The sequence below is a fragment of the Nestor notabilis genome, unplaced genomic scaffold (genome assembly GCF_000696875.1).
Source record: "Nestor notabilis isolate BGI_N333 unplaced genomic scaffold, ASM69687v1 scaffold8309, whole genome shotgun sequence".
Classification (NCBI taxonomy): Eukaryota; Metazoa; Chordata; class Aves; order Psittaciformes; family Psittacidae; genus Nestor; species Nestor notabilis.
Window position 1 is genome coordinate 2560 of NW_009943194.1, and position 17349 is coordinate 19908.

The 17349-nt window shown below is 39.4% G+C and overlaps 1 protein-coding gene across 1 annotated transcript in view; it reads right to left on the bottom strand.

Moving 5' to 3' along the window:
* Window positions 1-265: 265 nt before the first annotated feature.
* CFAP44 (cilia and flagella associated protein 44) overlaps window positions 266-17349 on the bottom strand; it is a gene marked incomplete at its 3' end in the record, with an annotated part of 30484 nt that continues 13400 nt past the window's right edge. Inside the window, exons 13-25 of the mRNA XM_010021794.1 lie at window positions 16748-16842; window positions 13609-13809; window positions 12254-12364; window positions 10391-10537; window positions 8112-8330; window positions 7476-7627; window positions 6346-6616; window positions 4085-4140; window positions 3524-3686; window positions 3064-3194; window positions 1935-2128; window positions 1370-1535; window positions 266-443 (exon numbers count right to left, since the gene is read on the bottom strand). Of these exons, the coding sequence (XP_010020096.1) occupies window positions 266-443; window positions 1370-1535; window positions 1935-2128; window positions 3064-3194; window positions 3524-3686; window positions 4085-4140; window positions 6346-6616; window positions 7476-7627; window positions 8112-8330; window positions 10391-10537; window positions 12254-12364; window positions 13609-13809; window positions 16748-16842 (2084 nt within the window). The remainder of the gene's footprint in view (window positions 444-1369; window positions 1536-1934; window positions 2129-3063; window positions 3195-3523; window positions 3687-4084; window positions 4141-6345; window positions 6617-7475; window positions 7628-8111; window positions 8331-10390; window positions 10538-12253; window positions 12365-13608; window positions 13810-16747; window positions 16843-17349) is intronic.

The window sequence follows — 17349 nt, forward strand, 5'->3', positions numbered from 1 at the left end:
TCAAAAAGACAGGTATTCCTGCCGAAGTAAAGAGACAGCTGAGAGTTACCCTGGATTGATTCAGGTTTGAGTTTGGTGAAGTTCCAGCAGTTCACAAGAGAAGGGCTGGTTTGTAACTAAAGCTGGCTCAACACTGCCCATCCTTCAGGGCCTTTTCCCGCATCCACTTTGATTTCCTTTCAGAAAAATTCTTCAGTGACTAATACACTATCCTCCCTCCTTGCAGAAAATGGAAACATATAAATCAATGCATCAGTCTACATACCAACACTTCCAGGGATGTAAGCTGCATCACCTTCTTCTCAGCATTCATAAGCTCATGTTCAGGGACTCTGTAGTTAGGGGCAGATTTCAGCTTATAACATCCCATATTTTCCTGTGCTGCTTTGATCTCCTCAGCATCTTTGGGATTCTCATAGTCATCACTAGGTTTGTTCTTGTATCTGGTAGGTACAAAACAAAGCTTTTGTAGATGAAGATACAGATGAACAAACCGGGTCTTTTCATACTTTCTGATTTGTGCAGCAGGGCTACGGAGGCAAGCTAGGGATCAAGAATCACACAAGCTCTTTCTGAAAAGAATGGCTACTTTGGGAAGAATATTCTTGCACATTTGAATGAAACCCTCAGATTATTCCCCACCCAGCCCCTCCCCCCCACCTCCCTTCAAGAACTCTTACAACATAACGGTGCCATGGGACAGGTTAAACCTTTACACTGAGTTCTGGGTTTAGTGAGCACATGCTGCTCTCAATCTCAGGGAGCTCTGTGTCAACACTCCACCAGCCTGTAGCACAGAGTACCTGATCCTACTCTATATTGTTAAACAATAACCTTAAAAGCCTTGTATTCTGACTCTATATTGGTCCCATTCCCTGTCATTCACCTCCTGATGAAGAACTTCTGTATTTCTATGAGCATTCAAAGATGTCTTGTCCACCTTCCTTGCCTCTCAAGATAAAGACCAGCATGGAGCATCACAGACACTCAATAATGGCTGTGGTGTTAGTACAACTGACCTAACACAGGTGTTACAGCATCTGCTCGATCTGGTGCTAGCAGGGTTAACCAAGAGTTGACTGTCATGGTCTAACTGTACCTCAGTCATGATTGATTTAGACATCTTTTTACACCCTATTTGAAGATGCAGCTACCTAGCTGAATCCAAGATTTTTAATATTTTAGAAGAACCACAGAAACTAACTGAAAGATTTTAATGCTCTCTTGAGACTCAGATATATGAAAACTCATCTATTTTAATTACAATCATTAGGAATATAAAAAACTAGGCAGATATAGTGCTATGTGACAGCTTGACCTCAGACAAGAAGCAGAACTAAAAGGGCATAAAGTCTAGTTCAAGACTCACAATTCATCCCACTCTGCTTTCCTCTTCATGATCTTAGCCTTCACCTTGTCAGATTTCTCAACAGTTCTTCTGATTTTCTCACGTCTGCTTTTTATATAACGGGTTGTTGGCTTTTGGACCTCTGTCATCTCCACTATTTCTTCGTCACCCTCAGAAACTGTAGTACCTGGACCAAAAAATAACCAAGTGAAGACGTAAATGCTGCACAGTGCAGTCCCAATTACTTAGACCCACCCTGGGACAGTGCCTGTAGAGCTGGTGCCAATTAGTATAGTTCCAATGTAGTAGATGTTCTGGAAGTATTTGGGTTCTTTTACATGACTTGGTCACATTCTACCCACGGGGTTGACAAACAATCACTGACATTGACTTAAACATTGAAAACTATGTATGTGTGTTACTATGTACCTGGGTACTGAAAAAACATGTCACAGTTATATTTCTTTACTTGTCCCTAAAGAAATTCTAATTTCTTTAGCTTGGACTCAGGAAAACAAACTTAGATGAGAGACAGAAACCATATTACTGATAAGATTTAAATGGTCATTATTAGCCCTATACGTACACCTTGACTGTATGCTGATCTGCTTCTCTTCTGGTTGTTTCCATGCCTGTTTGAGTACTGTCCTCTTCCAAGATGGACGTTCTCTATCTTGGTAGTATTTATGGGACATTACTAGAAGTCTGTAGGTGGAAATCTGATGATTGCTTTGAATAGCATGAACAACAACAGTGTCAAATTCAAGTGAGTCCCGAAACCTGAAAAGCCAAATTAGACAAAACTGTCTGATGTCAATAGGCACGACCTACCATTTTGCCTTGACCAAAAGGACATGAACAATGTAGCTTACTTATTGCACATACAATCATTACATATAAATTCACAAGTTAGTAAGGAATAGCATGACATCTGGCACTGTCTATTGACTTTTATCCAATCTAGGAATGGAGATGCTCAAGAATTAAGACCTCTCCTAATATATAAACTTACTCAAGACTCTTCATGAGAATGTCTTTTATCTTCCATTAAGGACTGATTAAAAACATGGGTTTAATCAAGTCTTTTTCCCAGCCATACACTCTGTGTGCCTAAGGTGGGTTTTCTTGTGTGTATTCTGTATCTAATTTTACACGTTCATCTTTTGCTATATACTTAGATTTAAGAAAGTCAACCCAAAATGCATCTCGAACTTAAACTTGTGTTTTTGAGAAAGTTAATTTTATAACTTTAAAGTGTATAGGGAGCATTGTGTTAGCAATAACACTAAAATATCTGACAGACATGCAACATGCCTGAAAAACGGGGGTTCACATGTTGTTCTTCAAAGTTTCAGTAAGAGTTCTTGGTTCTTAGTGAAATTACTGGCAAAAACCCAGGCACACTTAGTCTTAAATCCCCAACTCCAGTTTCCTTAATGTAGAAGTGAATCAGAATGAAGCTACTTTCTTGACTGGAATATTTGAATTTTTACCAAAGATTCAAAAGAAGTAAGTAAACCCAAATATCAATATCTAGTCTTGTGTATGTTCCAAGTAAAATAAGAACAGAATCATAAAATAACAAAAAAAAAAAATAAAATTGATTATATGAGGAACAGTCCATCACATTCTTTTTCCTTGTGGCAGGTACAGCTTTGTAAATTATAAGCCCCATGAAAGGTCAGGAGAAGAATTAGAAGAAAAGCGGTACTTACTGGTTTCGCAGTTTCTGCAGTCCAATTGAGTGTTTCTCATGCTCCCAAGCTAGCTCCTTTTGCACTAACTGGATTCTCTGTGCTGTCTGCCTATCCAGCTCCTCAAAGATCTTACGATCCATCTCAAACTGCTGCAGAAAGGCAGAAAACCCAGCATCACGTTATTGTGGCTATTGGGTTTTGGTAATAAATATTTTTGCCCAGGTGCCAGAGTTCCATGCACATCAACACAATGCTTTATTTCAGGAGCTATTCATATCTCCACAGAGAACCACATTTTTCCCACATGCTTAAATACCACAAATCCTCAGCTGTGATTCAGAAGTCCCAGCAAATTATATATTTGCAGGACTACTTTAAGCCAAAGGGTTGGACACCTTTGGCCCCAACACATTGGGTAGCAACATTTTAGAAGAAGATGCCTCTAAAGGTAAATGACCTTTATAAAAACCAGATGTACCTCTCTGTGCAGTTGCATGTGCTTGGGCAACTTCTGATTCTTTTGAAGAAGAAGAAGAAACTCATGCCTCAGTGCAATTAACTCCTCTCTTTTCTTTTGCTTTTTCTCTTCAGCTTCCTTCATTTTCCGGTCATGCTCCTTTTTCTGCTTGACTTCCTCAATGCTGAAAAAGCATGATAAAGGAAATGGTGTTATCTCAGTAGAAGAGAGGATAGATACAGCCTTAAACTCCCAATGAACTCAATAGTTCTTAAGGTAACTTAGAAAGCAATCTTTTTCTTGTATATTTATACAGTCCTGACATCCAGGGGCTTTGACCTTCACCTTTTGTTGTCTCTAAAGTTAAGAAAGTCTCAGACTACTGTATTTGAATTACTACCACAGAAAAATAAATGAAATGGACGGAAAGGCTGAAAAAACTTTGTATGTAACAAGGAAACGGCCTAAATTCAGGGTGATCAACTTCTCCCTCCTATTGGGAGGCAAAAAGAAGTATGTGGTCTTAAGAAAGAGCTACCAACACTTGGAAATCTCTTTTATCATTATCCAAGAATCTCTTACTTGTAGGCATTGGGATCCTCAATGTCTTCAGCAGCCTTCTCCTTCTCGAGACCACTCTGGAATAAAAATGTTGTTTTGCCTTTAAACAAGCAGTAATAGTTTCAACAGACAATAAGGGTTTTACAAATGTTAAGACAGAGCTCCCATTGCTTCTCACAAAACCAAAATAAATCCTCATGAACAGTATTTCTATATAAGCCTTAAATATCAGGTTTTAATGTTTCAAGAAGAAAAAGCAATCAGGTTGGTTTATGTGTAAAGGAACTAATGAAGCATAATTCTTAGGGACAAAGAACACAAATCCTATATCCTCCCTATTAACATAAACCATTACATTTCTTGTCCTAACTTCACTAACATCTTTGGTTCTCTGTCCCCCAAATTCAATTCTCTTGTCTCTCTTCACTGTCATGTTGACAAGAGACAACATATCCTGGGCTAATTCCAAGTTACATGTGTAATTAATCTGTTTTGCTTCTGCTGACTGCATAATGGGTTCACAATTATTAGCTGTGAGGAATGACAGATGGATGGACACTGCAGTCACACAAGCCTCATTTCCCTAGGCAATCATGTTCTAAAAAAGGAGGGGGGCCTATCACCCTATGGTGAATAGAGTAGTATTAATTGATCTACAATTTAACTCAATTAGTTTCAGAGGATTTGTATTTGATTCTTTAAGAATCTCATTAGGTTTAATGAAGATGGAATTTTAAAAATCTTCCACATGACTTAGAACTAGAATAGATACTTAAGATACTTTGATAAGGGAAAAACTCTATTAGGATGGGTTTTAAGCAATGTTACTAGCCTGAACAATAGAAATTGACCATTAAGATCTTTATATAAAGCTACTTACATACTCAAAATGATAAAACTATATATATGTTTTATAATTGTCTATTAATCACGACTTGTAATACTAGAGCTAGCAAGGCTCTGATATCATAGGTTCTAATCACTCACTTAGTTTAAGAAAACAATTTTGAGTCCATTCTTAGTGCTATATGTTCTTGTGATACTGCTAAAGAATTTCAACTAGTCATGAACAATTTAACTAAATGACCAAAATAATAATTTCCTCAGCCTCCCTCGTCAAGCAACTTTGAAAACATAGTTACCAACTAATATTAAAAATATTTAGAAGCTGAATTTGTTTTATGTTGGCACTTTCAAGATTTTTAAACTGTATTGAAGGTATTTCTATTTGAAAATTCATTGTGCATGATAGCACTTCTTTACTCAACAGGCCTCACTGCTTCTTTCAAGTTATATTTATTTAATTCAGGCACTGAAGAGATTTTTTAAAAACTCAATAAAGCCTGAACATTTTCAGTGGTGGAGTTGACATCACTATCTTCTTGTGCAGCATCAGTAGAACTGTTACTGAGTTCCAGTGTCAACTGTTCAAACATGCTAAAGGTGATGAGTTCTGCAGTGATTACAGGACACCTGTAGAATAATTACTACTAATGCTGTCCCAGAGTGGAAGAGCAACAGGATTGGCATGCTGTGCTATTCCACAAATCCTAAAAATCCAACTTGTGGATTGTATATGAATGGTACTAGATGCCCTGAGAAACTACACATTTGGTATTCTCCAACATTATTTTGGCAGTGCTGGGGTAATGGTTGGACTCGATTGTCTTAAAGGTGTTTTCCAACCTAGTTAATTCCATGATCCTATGACTCTATGATTACTTATAGAATTCCCATCCAGAGCAGAATCATATTTTACTGGAGCTAAATGCAAGACAAGTATTAAGCATGACGAAGTTCTTTACTGTGAGGGTGGTGAGGCACTGGTATAAGTTGCCCAAGGAAGTTGTGAATGCTCCATCCCCGGCAGTGTTCAAGGCCAGGCTGGACAGAGCCTTGGGCAACATGGTTTAGCGCAAGGTGTCCCTGCCCATGGCAGGGGGTTGGAACTAGGTGATCTTAAGGTCCTTTCCAACCCTAACTATTCTATGATTCTGATTCTATGAATACACCTTTGAGTGGGGAAAGATTAGTAGAATATTACATATGAATAACACATACTATGTTGATTTGGAGAAAACCACAAAACAAAGAGAAGGAACAATGCAGTCATAGTACCTGTTTATTAGTGAACGTTTTGCAAGAGCTCCTCTTTTAAATCGGGCAACGTCAGCTTTCGCTATGAAACATCTATGATGCCAAATAACTGAACTGCATTTTGCCTGTCTGGAGTATTTTCACAGTAAATAGGCCTAATTCAGTGAAAGAGGGTAGTGACTTACCCTAGGAGAGGGGATTTTGGCTTTTAGCTCTTTCTGAACATCCTCTGGAGACAAGATGTTGAAAGTAAAAATGTTTCCATCTCCACCACAGGTAATCAGAAACCTATCATCATAACTAGAACAGATTCCCCGGATCTGGCCATAATCATTGTCATGTATGCTGAAGGACCAGTACTCCTTCAGGGTATTTGCTGAGAGGTCTTTATCTTGGAGAGAATAAGCACGCAGTGAGCCATTCTGCATTCCACAGAACATCCATACTCTGCCAGTACTGTCAAATAAGCAATGTAACAAGTGAGGGCACAGCTCAAAACATGAAACTTGAAAACAGCTAATCTAGCTCAATAAATATAGCTTTCCCAAGTTTGTAAGCTAGGAGCAAAATATTTGGATCATTTAAAATACATGTTAAACAACTACAAATTTGTTTTCCAGCTAACTGAGTGTTCTGGAATGTTCCAGCACTTGATGGGTATCGTGGAACTGGTCTCAGCCCTGAGTTGGGCAAGGTAGCAGACGCTAAGTTCAGAGCTAGAAAAGCAGTTTTCCCTCCCTGCTCTCCATCCATTAGAGATGGTGATGAATGCAGCCAGCTGTAGGTTAAAGCCTGAACTAAACTTACCTCCTTAGATGCAGAATATGCCTAGCCCTACAGGCAACCTAACACTGGGAGTCTGAAAATAGTTCAACCTTTTCATCTGTACAGTTCACAGTGTATTCTTTGCACAAGAGGGATGGACTGATCCCTCCTTGTTGTCCTCAAGGGAGGACTGTGTCCTCTCTTTGCTAAACACAGAAAAGAATTGCTGTTCTGGTGATCACAGTTTGCAGAGACTTCTAATGGTTCTCCTGGAGTTCTGCAATCCAGGATGTTTAAGTCCTAATCAATACTTAATTAGAAATCAGATGCTTGCATCTCTGAAGGGCTTTTTAAATTATTCTGTCAGATACAGTGCCCATTGTGTCCATTAGGAATTTTAAGTGAAACTCAGTGCCCAGAAAACCAGAGAAAGTTCCTGCATACTCTAGTTAAGCCACAATTAAAAAGTGACAAAGCAGTGTACCCTCCTCCCTTCCCAGTTCAATTTTATGAAGCTTTATCACAAAGCTGTTACATTACAATGCTTTACCAGAAGCAGATTTGGTGGATGGGATTGTCGTCGGTGTCCTCAATAGGAATCACTTCAAAGGGTTCATCTTTCCTATCTTCAGGGTCTTCTTGGTCTTCTTGGTCGTCATGTGAGAATTCACAGTGATAGAGGAACCCTGAGTCATAACCACCCTGAAGAAGAGAAAGACCACAGAGAAATGGTGACAAAAGAACACTGCACAACTGATCAGGTAAATGCAATTTTCAGAGTAATTCTTCCTTTCTTAAGGATCTACAATAGGTTAGAAAATGTTCCTTCCAAACATCTAGAGATCCTATTTACCCACAGAGAAAAATCTATCATGATTTCTGGCATTACAAGTCATCCTACCAATATGTTAAAATTCTGCCTTCTACTTGTGAGGGAACAGCTTAGTATTTTTGCCCATTCAGGCATCACCAAGAAGCATACCTATAGTAAATTTACTGAACAATCTGAATTGGAATGACACAATGGCTTTACTTCATAAAGATCACTGAATCTATCAAGTATGAAGGGAATTCAATGTCCTAGACATGACGGGTTTCAAATAATCAGTTTTCTAAGTCAGCCACATGTGAAGGGAGGGTTGCCACATTTTCCAATCCCATCAACATGAAATAAAAATTGATTTACCAAGGAAAGCCAAAATTTTCCTGGTGCTGAATAAAACCCACAGAGGATGGGACTGGGCTCCTCTGGTATGTAGAGAGATGGCAATGGCTCTTCTTCAGGTTCCTCTTCAGCTTCTTCTTCTATCTTGTTTCCCATTTCCTGTTGCTGCATTATCCATTCAAGTTTTGCTTTCTCCTTCTCCTCCCTTTTTTTCTCTCTCAGTGCGATCTCTTCTTCCAGCTATTTCAACAGGCAGAGAAACAGAGACATGAAACCAAGGCCCTTGATGCATTACTGACCAAAGGAGTCTCATGGATGAAATCCAAGGTGGTCCTATCTAAAGAAATCTGTTTTCTGTCAGCTAAGCAGAGATCAACCAGACTTCATGGGATTCTCCAGTGGAATGAGTCTGCATGAGAAGCAGACTTCAACATTTCCTTAAAGAGATTATTCCCAGTATTAACCACTACTAGTGTACTACTTCTGCAGAACTCCAAAGTCCTGGCCTCTCCCTGCCCAGGAGACAGTAAAACACTGGAAAGCTGAACTCAGATTCCCAAGTTCTAGAGCATCATTGATGCAGAGTGAAAGAAAGAAGCTGTTACGGGTTTTGCTTCTTCTGAACAATGAAGGGAGGACATTTGCAGATTTATAAAACTTTTGAAGTCCCCTTTCCATTCAAGCCTACTTTAGCATAAACAAACACCAAACGATCTCTAACAACAGGATCTTCACAAGAAGATATTAGATGGAAAAATCATACAGAAAGGTCTGGAAAGGATCTCAAAAGAGCTTGCTTCTGCCTGAAAGCAGAATCAGCTGAACCGTATGACTGACCTTTTAAAAATCTCATGTTATGGGGACTCTACAGCCTATGCAAACTATTTCAGTGCATCACCACCCTTACTGTTAGAAATCTTTCACAGAATCATATAATTATAGAATGGTTTAGGTTGAAAGGGACCTTAAAGATCATCTCATTCCAACTCCCCTGTCATGGGCAGGGACACCCTCCACTAGATCAGGTTGCTCAAAGCCTCATCCAACCTGGCTTTCCTTACACATTATCTAAAACATCCCTGTTGTGATTTATTAATTACTGATCTATTCTTAGAAGAAAAGGAGAGCAATTAATATGCTTTCTCCCTGTATAAGCTTTTTCTATTTTTAAAAATTTGTAGTGTCTCCCAAAAATATTTTTGTCTTTTGACTGAAAAAGAAAAACCACAAAAAAACCCAAACCAAAACAAAACACAAAATCCCCAAACAAAAACCCTACAAAACTCCACACACATTCTTTCATCCTTTCATATATGTATGCTAGCTTTGTGTCATTCTTGTTGTTCTTTCTGTGAGATAACACTCAAGAAATCTTTCCCCTGAATGCTGACATCATCTTAGTTATAACAAGAGATTACGCTTTACCTGACATTCAGTAATGCACCACTCAAAAGACAAGAACAGTTAAGAGACAAGGCAGAGAAACCACAGGTTAAGAACAGAATCAGGGAGGCTGTTGGATTGTGGTGGACTGAACATGGGACTGACAGCCTGCTCACTGGATTTCTGCTCCTGAACCTAACATCAGCTTGCTTTTTAATTTCACAAATTTAACTAGCTGAGAGCTGGCATAACTCTTTTCCTTTGGCCCCACATAGAATCACGGAAGCATGGAATGGTTTGGGTTGGAAGGGACCTTAAAGATCATCTAGTTCCAACTCCCCTGCTATGGGCAAGGACACCTTGCACTACACCAGGCTGATCAAAGCCCCATCCATCCTGACCTTCTACACTTCCAGTGATGACTGTCTAAAATTCTATTTCTCATATAGAAATAAAAACACATACCTTTAAAATTATTACAACATTTCTAAAAATCAGAAATTGCTGAAAAAATTATATATGTTTCACATTTGCCTCAATGTGATCACATGGGTGTTTTATGACTGTTCAAAGGAATTTCATACAGAGCTAACATCAAGCACAAGAAATCTACTTCTTGTGAAAATTACCAAATGAAAATTTTGAGAACTAATTTGCTGTACTACTTTTCCCTTTCACTAATGTTATTTTCTAATTATATTCAAAATTCACATGATGTTTTCAGTGTGATGTATGTTCAACAATTTGTAATTTCACATGTTGAAACTCAGCCACAAATGGACTCTACCTGGCCTTCCCCTTTAAGAAGCTTAGCAAAAAATCCTATGATGCAATACAGAGACTAAAAACCCTTCTGCATAGTTTTGTCTTCTGGCACAATGAAGAACATGAAATTCCACCACAGGAGATTTCTTTACCTTGATTCGGGATTTAATACTGTAAAAATGGAAGTACTGCATTGGCAGGTTCTTTAGTTGATATGTGGACGCTGTATTCTCTTCCTTAGGGACAGGAACCTGAAGAACAAAGCCATTCTCACAAAGGATGAGCAGTGTGCTCTGTGCCTGTACAAAAACACGAGTACGGGGCAGATGTATACGTGCAATTGAGAGAAATGGGAAACAGTCAGAAGACACAGAGGCACAAAGCCAAGCTCCAGGCAGGAGGCATTAACTTTAACCGTGCTCTTCTTTTAATGGACACTTTTGCATGGACATTAGAAATCAGTGAGCTGCTTTTATGCTATGTATTCTAAGCAAAGGCAAGGAATTGAAGAAGTCCTTGCCATATACAAAACAGCTACTGTTCTGATACTGCCTAGCTTGGAAGCAGCATGATGGTATTTTGGGGGTTTGGTGAAATTAAAGATGGATCTGACTCAAGTTAGGAACTGAGGTTTTGGGTTGATAACTGTTTGAAAGTTCGTATTTTTATTTAGTACTAAAACCTTTATATCTTCAAGACGGGGCTCAAAATCTTGCTAACGCTATTTAGCTTTGAGTTTGGTTTTGCAGGTACCTGCAGGGCCTTTAAAATGCAAAGTTACGAAGTATATGTGAGGAGAGGATAATAATCATTTAGTATTTTGAGATTTTAAAAGGCAAGTCTGTAGCTTCAATTTTCATAAGATATCTGGAGAATATGAGAGGCTTATTTTATCCAACCTATCCCTAAAAATGTGCAAAGGGGGACATTTACAAATTACTATGGAAACCCTAACTAGGAATTACATAGGTCTTGTGTCCATCAAATCTCAGCCTTACAAATGCAATCATTAAATGTCTAGCATTTAATCATTAAGGTGCTTTTTTTAAAGAGAAAAAAAGTAGTGTAACACTAAGATGCTTGTACTATGTTTAGTAAGCGTTCACATTTAGCAGTGGAGAACAGATACTGGTAGACAAAATTACTCAGGCAGAATCTAACATACCAAAGACATGATGGGTACTTTTTCTAGTTAGTAGAAGTACCTTGTCCTCAAAGGAAAGGACTCAAAATACAACTGTCACATCAAGATCTATCACTCCTGCAGTAAGACAGAGCTCATACCAGCAGGAGTTCTTTTGCTACAGTTTTTATCAGTTCCCATTAATGAGGAATCACAGCTACACTTTGCCACTGTGCACCTGTATACTGTATCTTGCTGACCACTTTGTCAGCATCTAAATATGAGGAACAATTTCCCCTCAAAATAAGAATACTGGATCAACCAAAATTTCCAATGTTACTCTAATCTTATAAAACTTTTAAAATATTAACAAGAATCTACTTGAATATGTCACTGACATACTTCAAAGACAGAATGTGAAATCAAAAAAGCATCCAAAAGCTTTCTTGATGTGATCCAAAAGCTTTCTTGATGTGATCCAAAAGCTTTGCAAAAGCTTGTTTTGATATGGGCAAGGGGCACAGGCAATAATGCTCGAAGAACTCTTTGGTCAAAGATGACTAAGACCTTCCAAAAGCTATGGCACAAGTTTGTTTCTTTAAGGCAGGAATTCAAAAAGCTGAGCAAGATTTTATGGTTTTCATATGTGCCTGCTCTTTATTATCCAAAGTCAAAAACAAATCCAAAGTGACTGAACCAGAGATACAGCTACTCAGAACCTATCTGTCATGCTGAAGCAGCATGAAGAACAAAGTTAGCAAAACATCTTTTGCATTGTCTGTAGAGAACATGGTTAGGGTCATGGATCTTCATCTATTTTCATTTGAAGTTCTTTTCAAAATGACTTTTTAATACAGTAGGAAAGGAAAGAAAACAAACATACATTACTCACATGAGAAGGTGGAGACCACTGTAATGCCTGCACAGACCCAGGGACACAGATGAATCCAATTGGCTCATATTCATCTTCAACAGCAAAAAAGAAAATGGTTTTGTCTTTGCTCTGAAGGGGTCGGGGGGGAAATCAAAAAAACCCCAGTCGTGACTGAATCAAAGCTTGACTAAACATTCAAAAGACTGCAAGCACTTTATGACATAAACACGTATTTCCAATGTTTTGTAGCTCGACAGGGATACTTACAAATGCCTTGGAACTTAAAACTGTATTTCTATAATGATTAACAGGAGGAAATAAAAATCCTGCCCACCTTGCTCCAGGACTCTGAATGCACCCATAGCCCTTAAATCTCCCTTGACAGGACCAGGAGGAATGGATTTAAACTGAAAGAGGGTAGATTTAGATGAGATACTAGGAAAAAATTCTTCACTATGAGGGTGGTGGGACACTGGCACAGATTGCCTGGAGAAGCTGTTGCTGCCCCATCCCTGGAAGTGTTCAAGACCAGGCTGGATGGGTTTGGAGAAACCAGATCTAGTGGAAGGTGTCCCTGCCCATGGCAGGGCGTTGGAACTACATCACCTTTAAGGACCCTTCCAACCCAAACTGTTCTATGATTCTATGATTAATTACCTCATGGGCCCCACTTGGCATCCCCAGCCATGTGCTTTCTGTCCCTTGTCCAAAGAGCTCCTTTAAAGCTCAAGCTCAGGACTGTTTTTTTCAGGTAAGATAGCACAGGCTGATTTCCCCAGATAACAATGAATCCAGAACTGGTGCACAACATGATGCACAGCAATGTAAATCCTGCATTAAGTGAAATGCATGGTCATACAGCTCAAGAAACATGTTAATTGCAAATGCACTGAGCATGGATAAAGTCTAGATTTTAAAAAGAGAGACCACATTGACTGGAAATCATCTCAAAGACTAGCAGGCACACTGACAAACCAACTGGTTGATCCTGTTGTAAGGCCAAGCAGTGCTAAATAGCAACTGGATTGCTGTCAAGTGGCGTACAAACCAACTTGCTTTTACTAATCCCAAGATAATCCTAAACTAATTCCAAAATGAACCAAATTCATCTTCAATGGGGATTACAGAATTCACACTAAACAGGTAATTCACAAAATTAATTGCATGGATTACACGGTTGCTTTCCTTTGGAAAACAAATGTGAGAGCAAACAGATCCTTCTCATCCCCCAGCACTGCAGAGAACTAGAAGAAGCAGTCAACAGCAGTAACAGAAGTATAACGGTGGTGTCAGTAAACAAACTTTACCTTATCTCTTTAAAGAATCTCTATGTTTGTGGTTTAATAAAAACAACCAAAAGAAGTGACACATACCCCTGTGGCAAGCACAGCTCCATTTCGTTCATATGCCAAGGCTGTAACTGCAGCAGCATGAGGTTTGAGAGCTTTTTTCAGATTTAACTCTGCATTCCCTGTTCCTGCAATAACGGGCAGTCCTTTGGGATCATAAACTTCAATTAGGCGGACAACACCATCTTCAAACCCCACAATAATTAGACTTCCTTTAGGATTTACCTTTGAGTGGAAGAATGAAGAAAAAAATCAGTCTACATCTGAGAGTTTAGAATAAGAATCTGTATGGCGCGTGCCCTGCATTAACCTGTAACTCATCTTACATGGAAGTGTTGCTAAAGCACAAAGGATATCTCATACATGGGCAATGTTGTTTATTTTCTCTAATATACTACTGTAAATGGAGTTTGAGGACTGGGAGTTATTTTTTGGTTTGGGTTAGTTTTGGCTTTTTACTGATAACATAACATTGAGACTGGAAATGTTAACAAGGACGTGGCTGTAATTCATACTGATATCACAGAATCATTAGGGTTGGAAGAGACCTCTGGAGATCAACTAGTCCAACCTCCCTGCCAAGGCAGGGCCACCTAGAGCAGGTTACGCAGGAACGTGTCCACCCAGGTTTTGAATGTCTCCAGAGAGGGAGGCTCCACAATCCCCCTGGGCAGCCTGTTCCAGTGCTCTGCCACCCTCAACACAAAGAAGTTCTTCCTCATGTTGAGGCAAAACTTCTCGTGGTTTAGTTCATGGCCATTGCTCCTCATCCTGTCAGTGGGCACCACTGAAAAGAGCCTGGCACCACCCTCCTGGCACCCACCTTTGAGATATTTATACACATTAATGAGATCCCTTCTCAGTCTTCTCTTCTCCAGACTAAACAGGCCCAGCTCCTGCAACCTCTCCTCATAAGGAAAATGCTCCAAACCCCTGATCATCCTTGTGACCCTCCACTGGACCCTCTCCAGTAGCTCCTTGTCTTGTACTGAGGAGCCCAGAACTGGACACAGTACTCCAGATGTGGAACTCAAAAAAGGAATTATTTTATTACCCTGGGTATAATATTGGGCATTGAATGTGGGTATGATTTTTGAAGAGGTAACAACACAGACTTGGGTCTGGCTGACCCTATGTGGAGTGCAGTTGTCAACAGCGACAGCTACTTGAGGTGGAAAGAGGAGGCTATGGAGTCTTCACCATAGGCCCTGTAGGTAAGCCAATTGCTAACAGTGTAGACAGGCTTGAATTGAGAGAGAAGAGTTAGCAGAAACAGGCCTGTGTTTCTGCTGGACTTGCAGATTTAGCTAATGTTAGTCATACATGGTAGTGTCTTGAAGTGATTTACAAGCTGAGCCAACTCCGGACATAGCACAGATCAATATTAATGTACACCAGAAGTGAGAGCAGCAGGAGAATTTCTGTGTGAAGAGATGAGAGTGAATGGTTAAGCTTTGTGAGCAATTGGCAAAAGTGTGATTCTAGGTATAACAAAGGTTATTGTTCAGAAGGCAGCTGGGGGTAACTGTCTTCTCATTATGTGGGGAGATCAGGCCGTGATGTCTTCTTACCTTAAAAAGCACCTCTGTAACAAACAGATGCACAATAGCATTGCTTAATAAATGACCAAGAGGAGTCACTCATAGACCTCAAATTTATGGCTCTGCATTTGACTCCATTAAGTCCACATCTCTTTACCAGGGAGCCAATACTCTAGATGTGTCTTCCCAGTGCTGAGTGAAGAGGAACAATACCTCCCTCAACCAGATGATAACACCCTTCCTGATGCAGCCCAGGATGTTGTTGGATTTGTTCGGGTGCATCACTGGCTCATGGTTAGCTTGGTGCCTCCCAGGATCCTTCTCTGCAAAACTGATTTCCAGCTGGTGGACCTCCAGGCACTACTGGTGCCTGGGATTATTCCTACCCAGATGTAGTACTTTGCATTTTCCTTCATTGAAGTTACTGAGATTCTCCTCAGCCCAATTCTCCACCCTGTTCAGATCCTCCTGAATGCCAGCACAACCATCTAGAGTACCAGCCGCTCCTCTCAGTCCTGTATCATTTATGAACTTGCTGAGGGTTCACTCTGTTCCACTGTCCAGGTAATTAATGAAGAACTTGGCACCCATCATCATCCCTAGCGTATATGACTATAGATTTGCCTCTAACTGGACTCTGCTGAGTCATCATCCCCTGAGGCCCAGCCATTTGGGCAGTTTTAAATCCATATCACTGTTCACTCATTTAACCTGTATGTTGTTAGGTTGCCTATGAAGATATGATGGTATACAGATGCTTCAAATTATGTTGGATGAAATTTTCTTAGATTAATATAACAGATTTTCAAATACATTTGAGTACATTAGCTATGCGTAAGTATCTAACGGGATCTTAAATGCAGCTAGATAGGCTGATTTTTCAGATTGTGTTCAGTACCAACTTTTGTAAAACTCCATCGAGTCAGTTTTGTAATGCTGTACAATCTACTGTGGCAGTCAGCTTACCTCTTGAATGTATAGGTCATCACCTAATAGCATCCCTGAAAGTCTGTATGGCCAGAGTTATAATTCTAAGAGCACTGTCTCAATGTTATCCTCACTTTGGAAACGCAAATAAGCACTTTGCTCCATGAATTTGCTTATAATTAACCAACCAGACTCCATATGCTGCTTCAAGAACATAACTAGACACTATTTTAATTAAAATTAGCAAATATATCTAAAAGTGATAGACTCCACACTCCACAAATGATCAGTTCTGGCAACAGTTTTTTATGATTTATCTCCAAATGTTTGTGGATTGTCTGAGCTGTCATTTCAAAATGTGTTACTAACTCATGTTAATTGACAGTTACTCCGAGTGGATTAAATAGAAGCTGTTAGGCTATAAACTGTTTCCTGGGACTGCACACTGAGATATAATTTTAAAATCCGAGAAAAACACAAAGTAGAATACTTGATAATCCACAGTAAAGTCAAACTGTACACATACTATATACATTTATACTACTCCACAAGCGTACAAATACATACTACTATAGTAAATTCCACCACAGCCTGACAGTGACTTCTTTAAGGTCTTGTGTAGTGAGCAACTTTCTTGCTGCTGGCAGGCTCATAGGCCCCTATGGGTTTTTGCTAACACACTAGCAGAAACTCACAACATGAGGTGCCCATGTCAGTGCTGTTCCTCCTTGTTTGAACTTCATTTCACTCAGTTGTCTGTCACTGATGAAATCATAGATACGGACCGACCCTGTGTGGAAAGGAGATACTTGCAATGTCACTTACATGTTAAGATTTAGAGAAATGTCTATTCATTTGAATTCAAAGCTGGATAGAATGTTATTTGTTTTTCTCTTTGAGTATCAAATGCCCTCCTGGAAAGACATGATTGATGGTTACAAGAGTGCCAGAGCTAGCATGGTGCTCATGAATAAAACTTAAGGTTTCTTCACCCTTTAACTTACACGCTCCCAAGAGTCATCAGGGCTAAGAGTTGTAATAAGAAGTCCCTTGCTGACCACCATGTGTAATTTTCAAGTAATCACAGAACTGTAGCATACTGTAAGGAAAATCTGTACTGACAACACAGGAAAAAATGATACACTACTACCTGGGATTGTTCAGGCAGGAATATATTTAAATGGATGAAAATGGGAGATTGTCCAAGGAAAAGCCAATTTCAGCAGAGGTGAAATTAATAGATTTGTAGACACACATACTGGTCTGCATGAAATTCCATTCCAGCTGGCATATATCC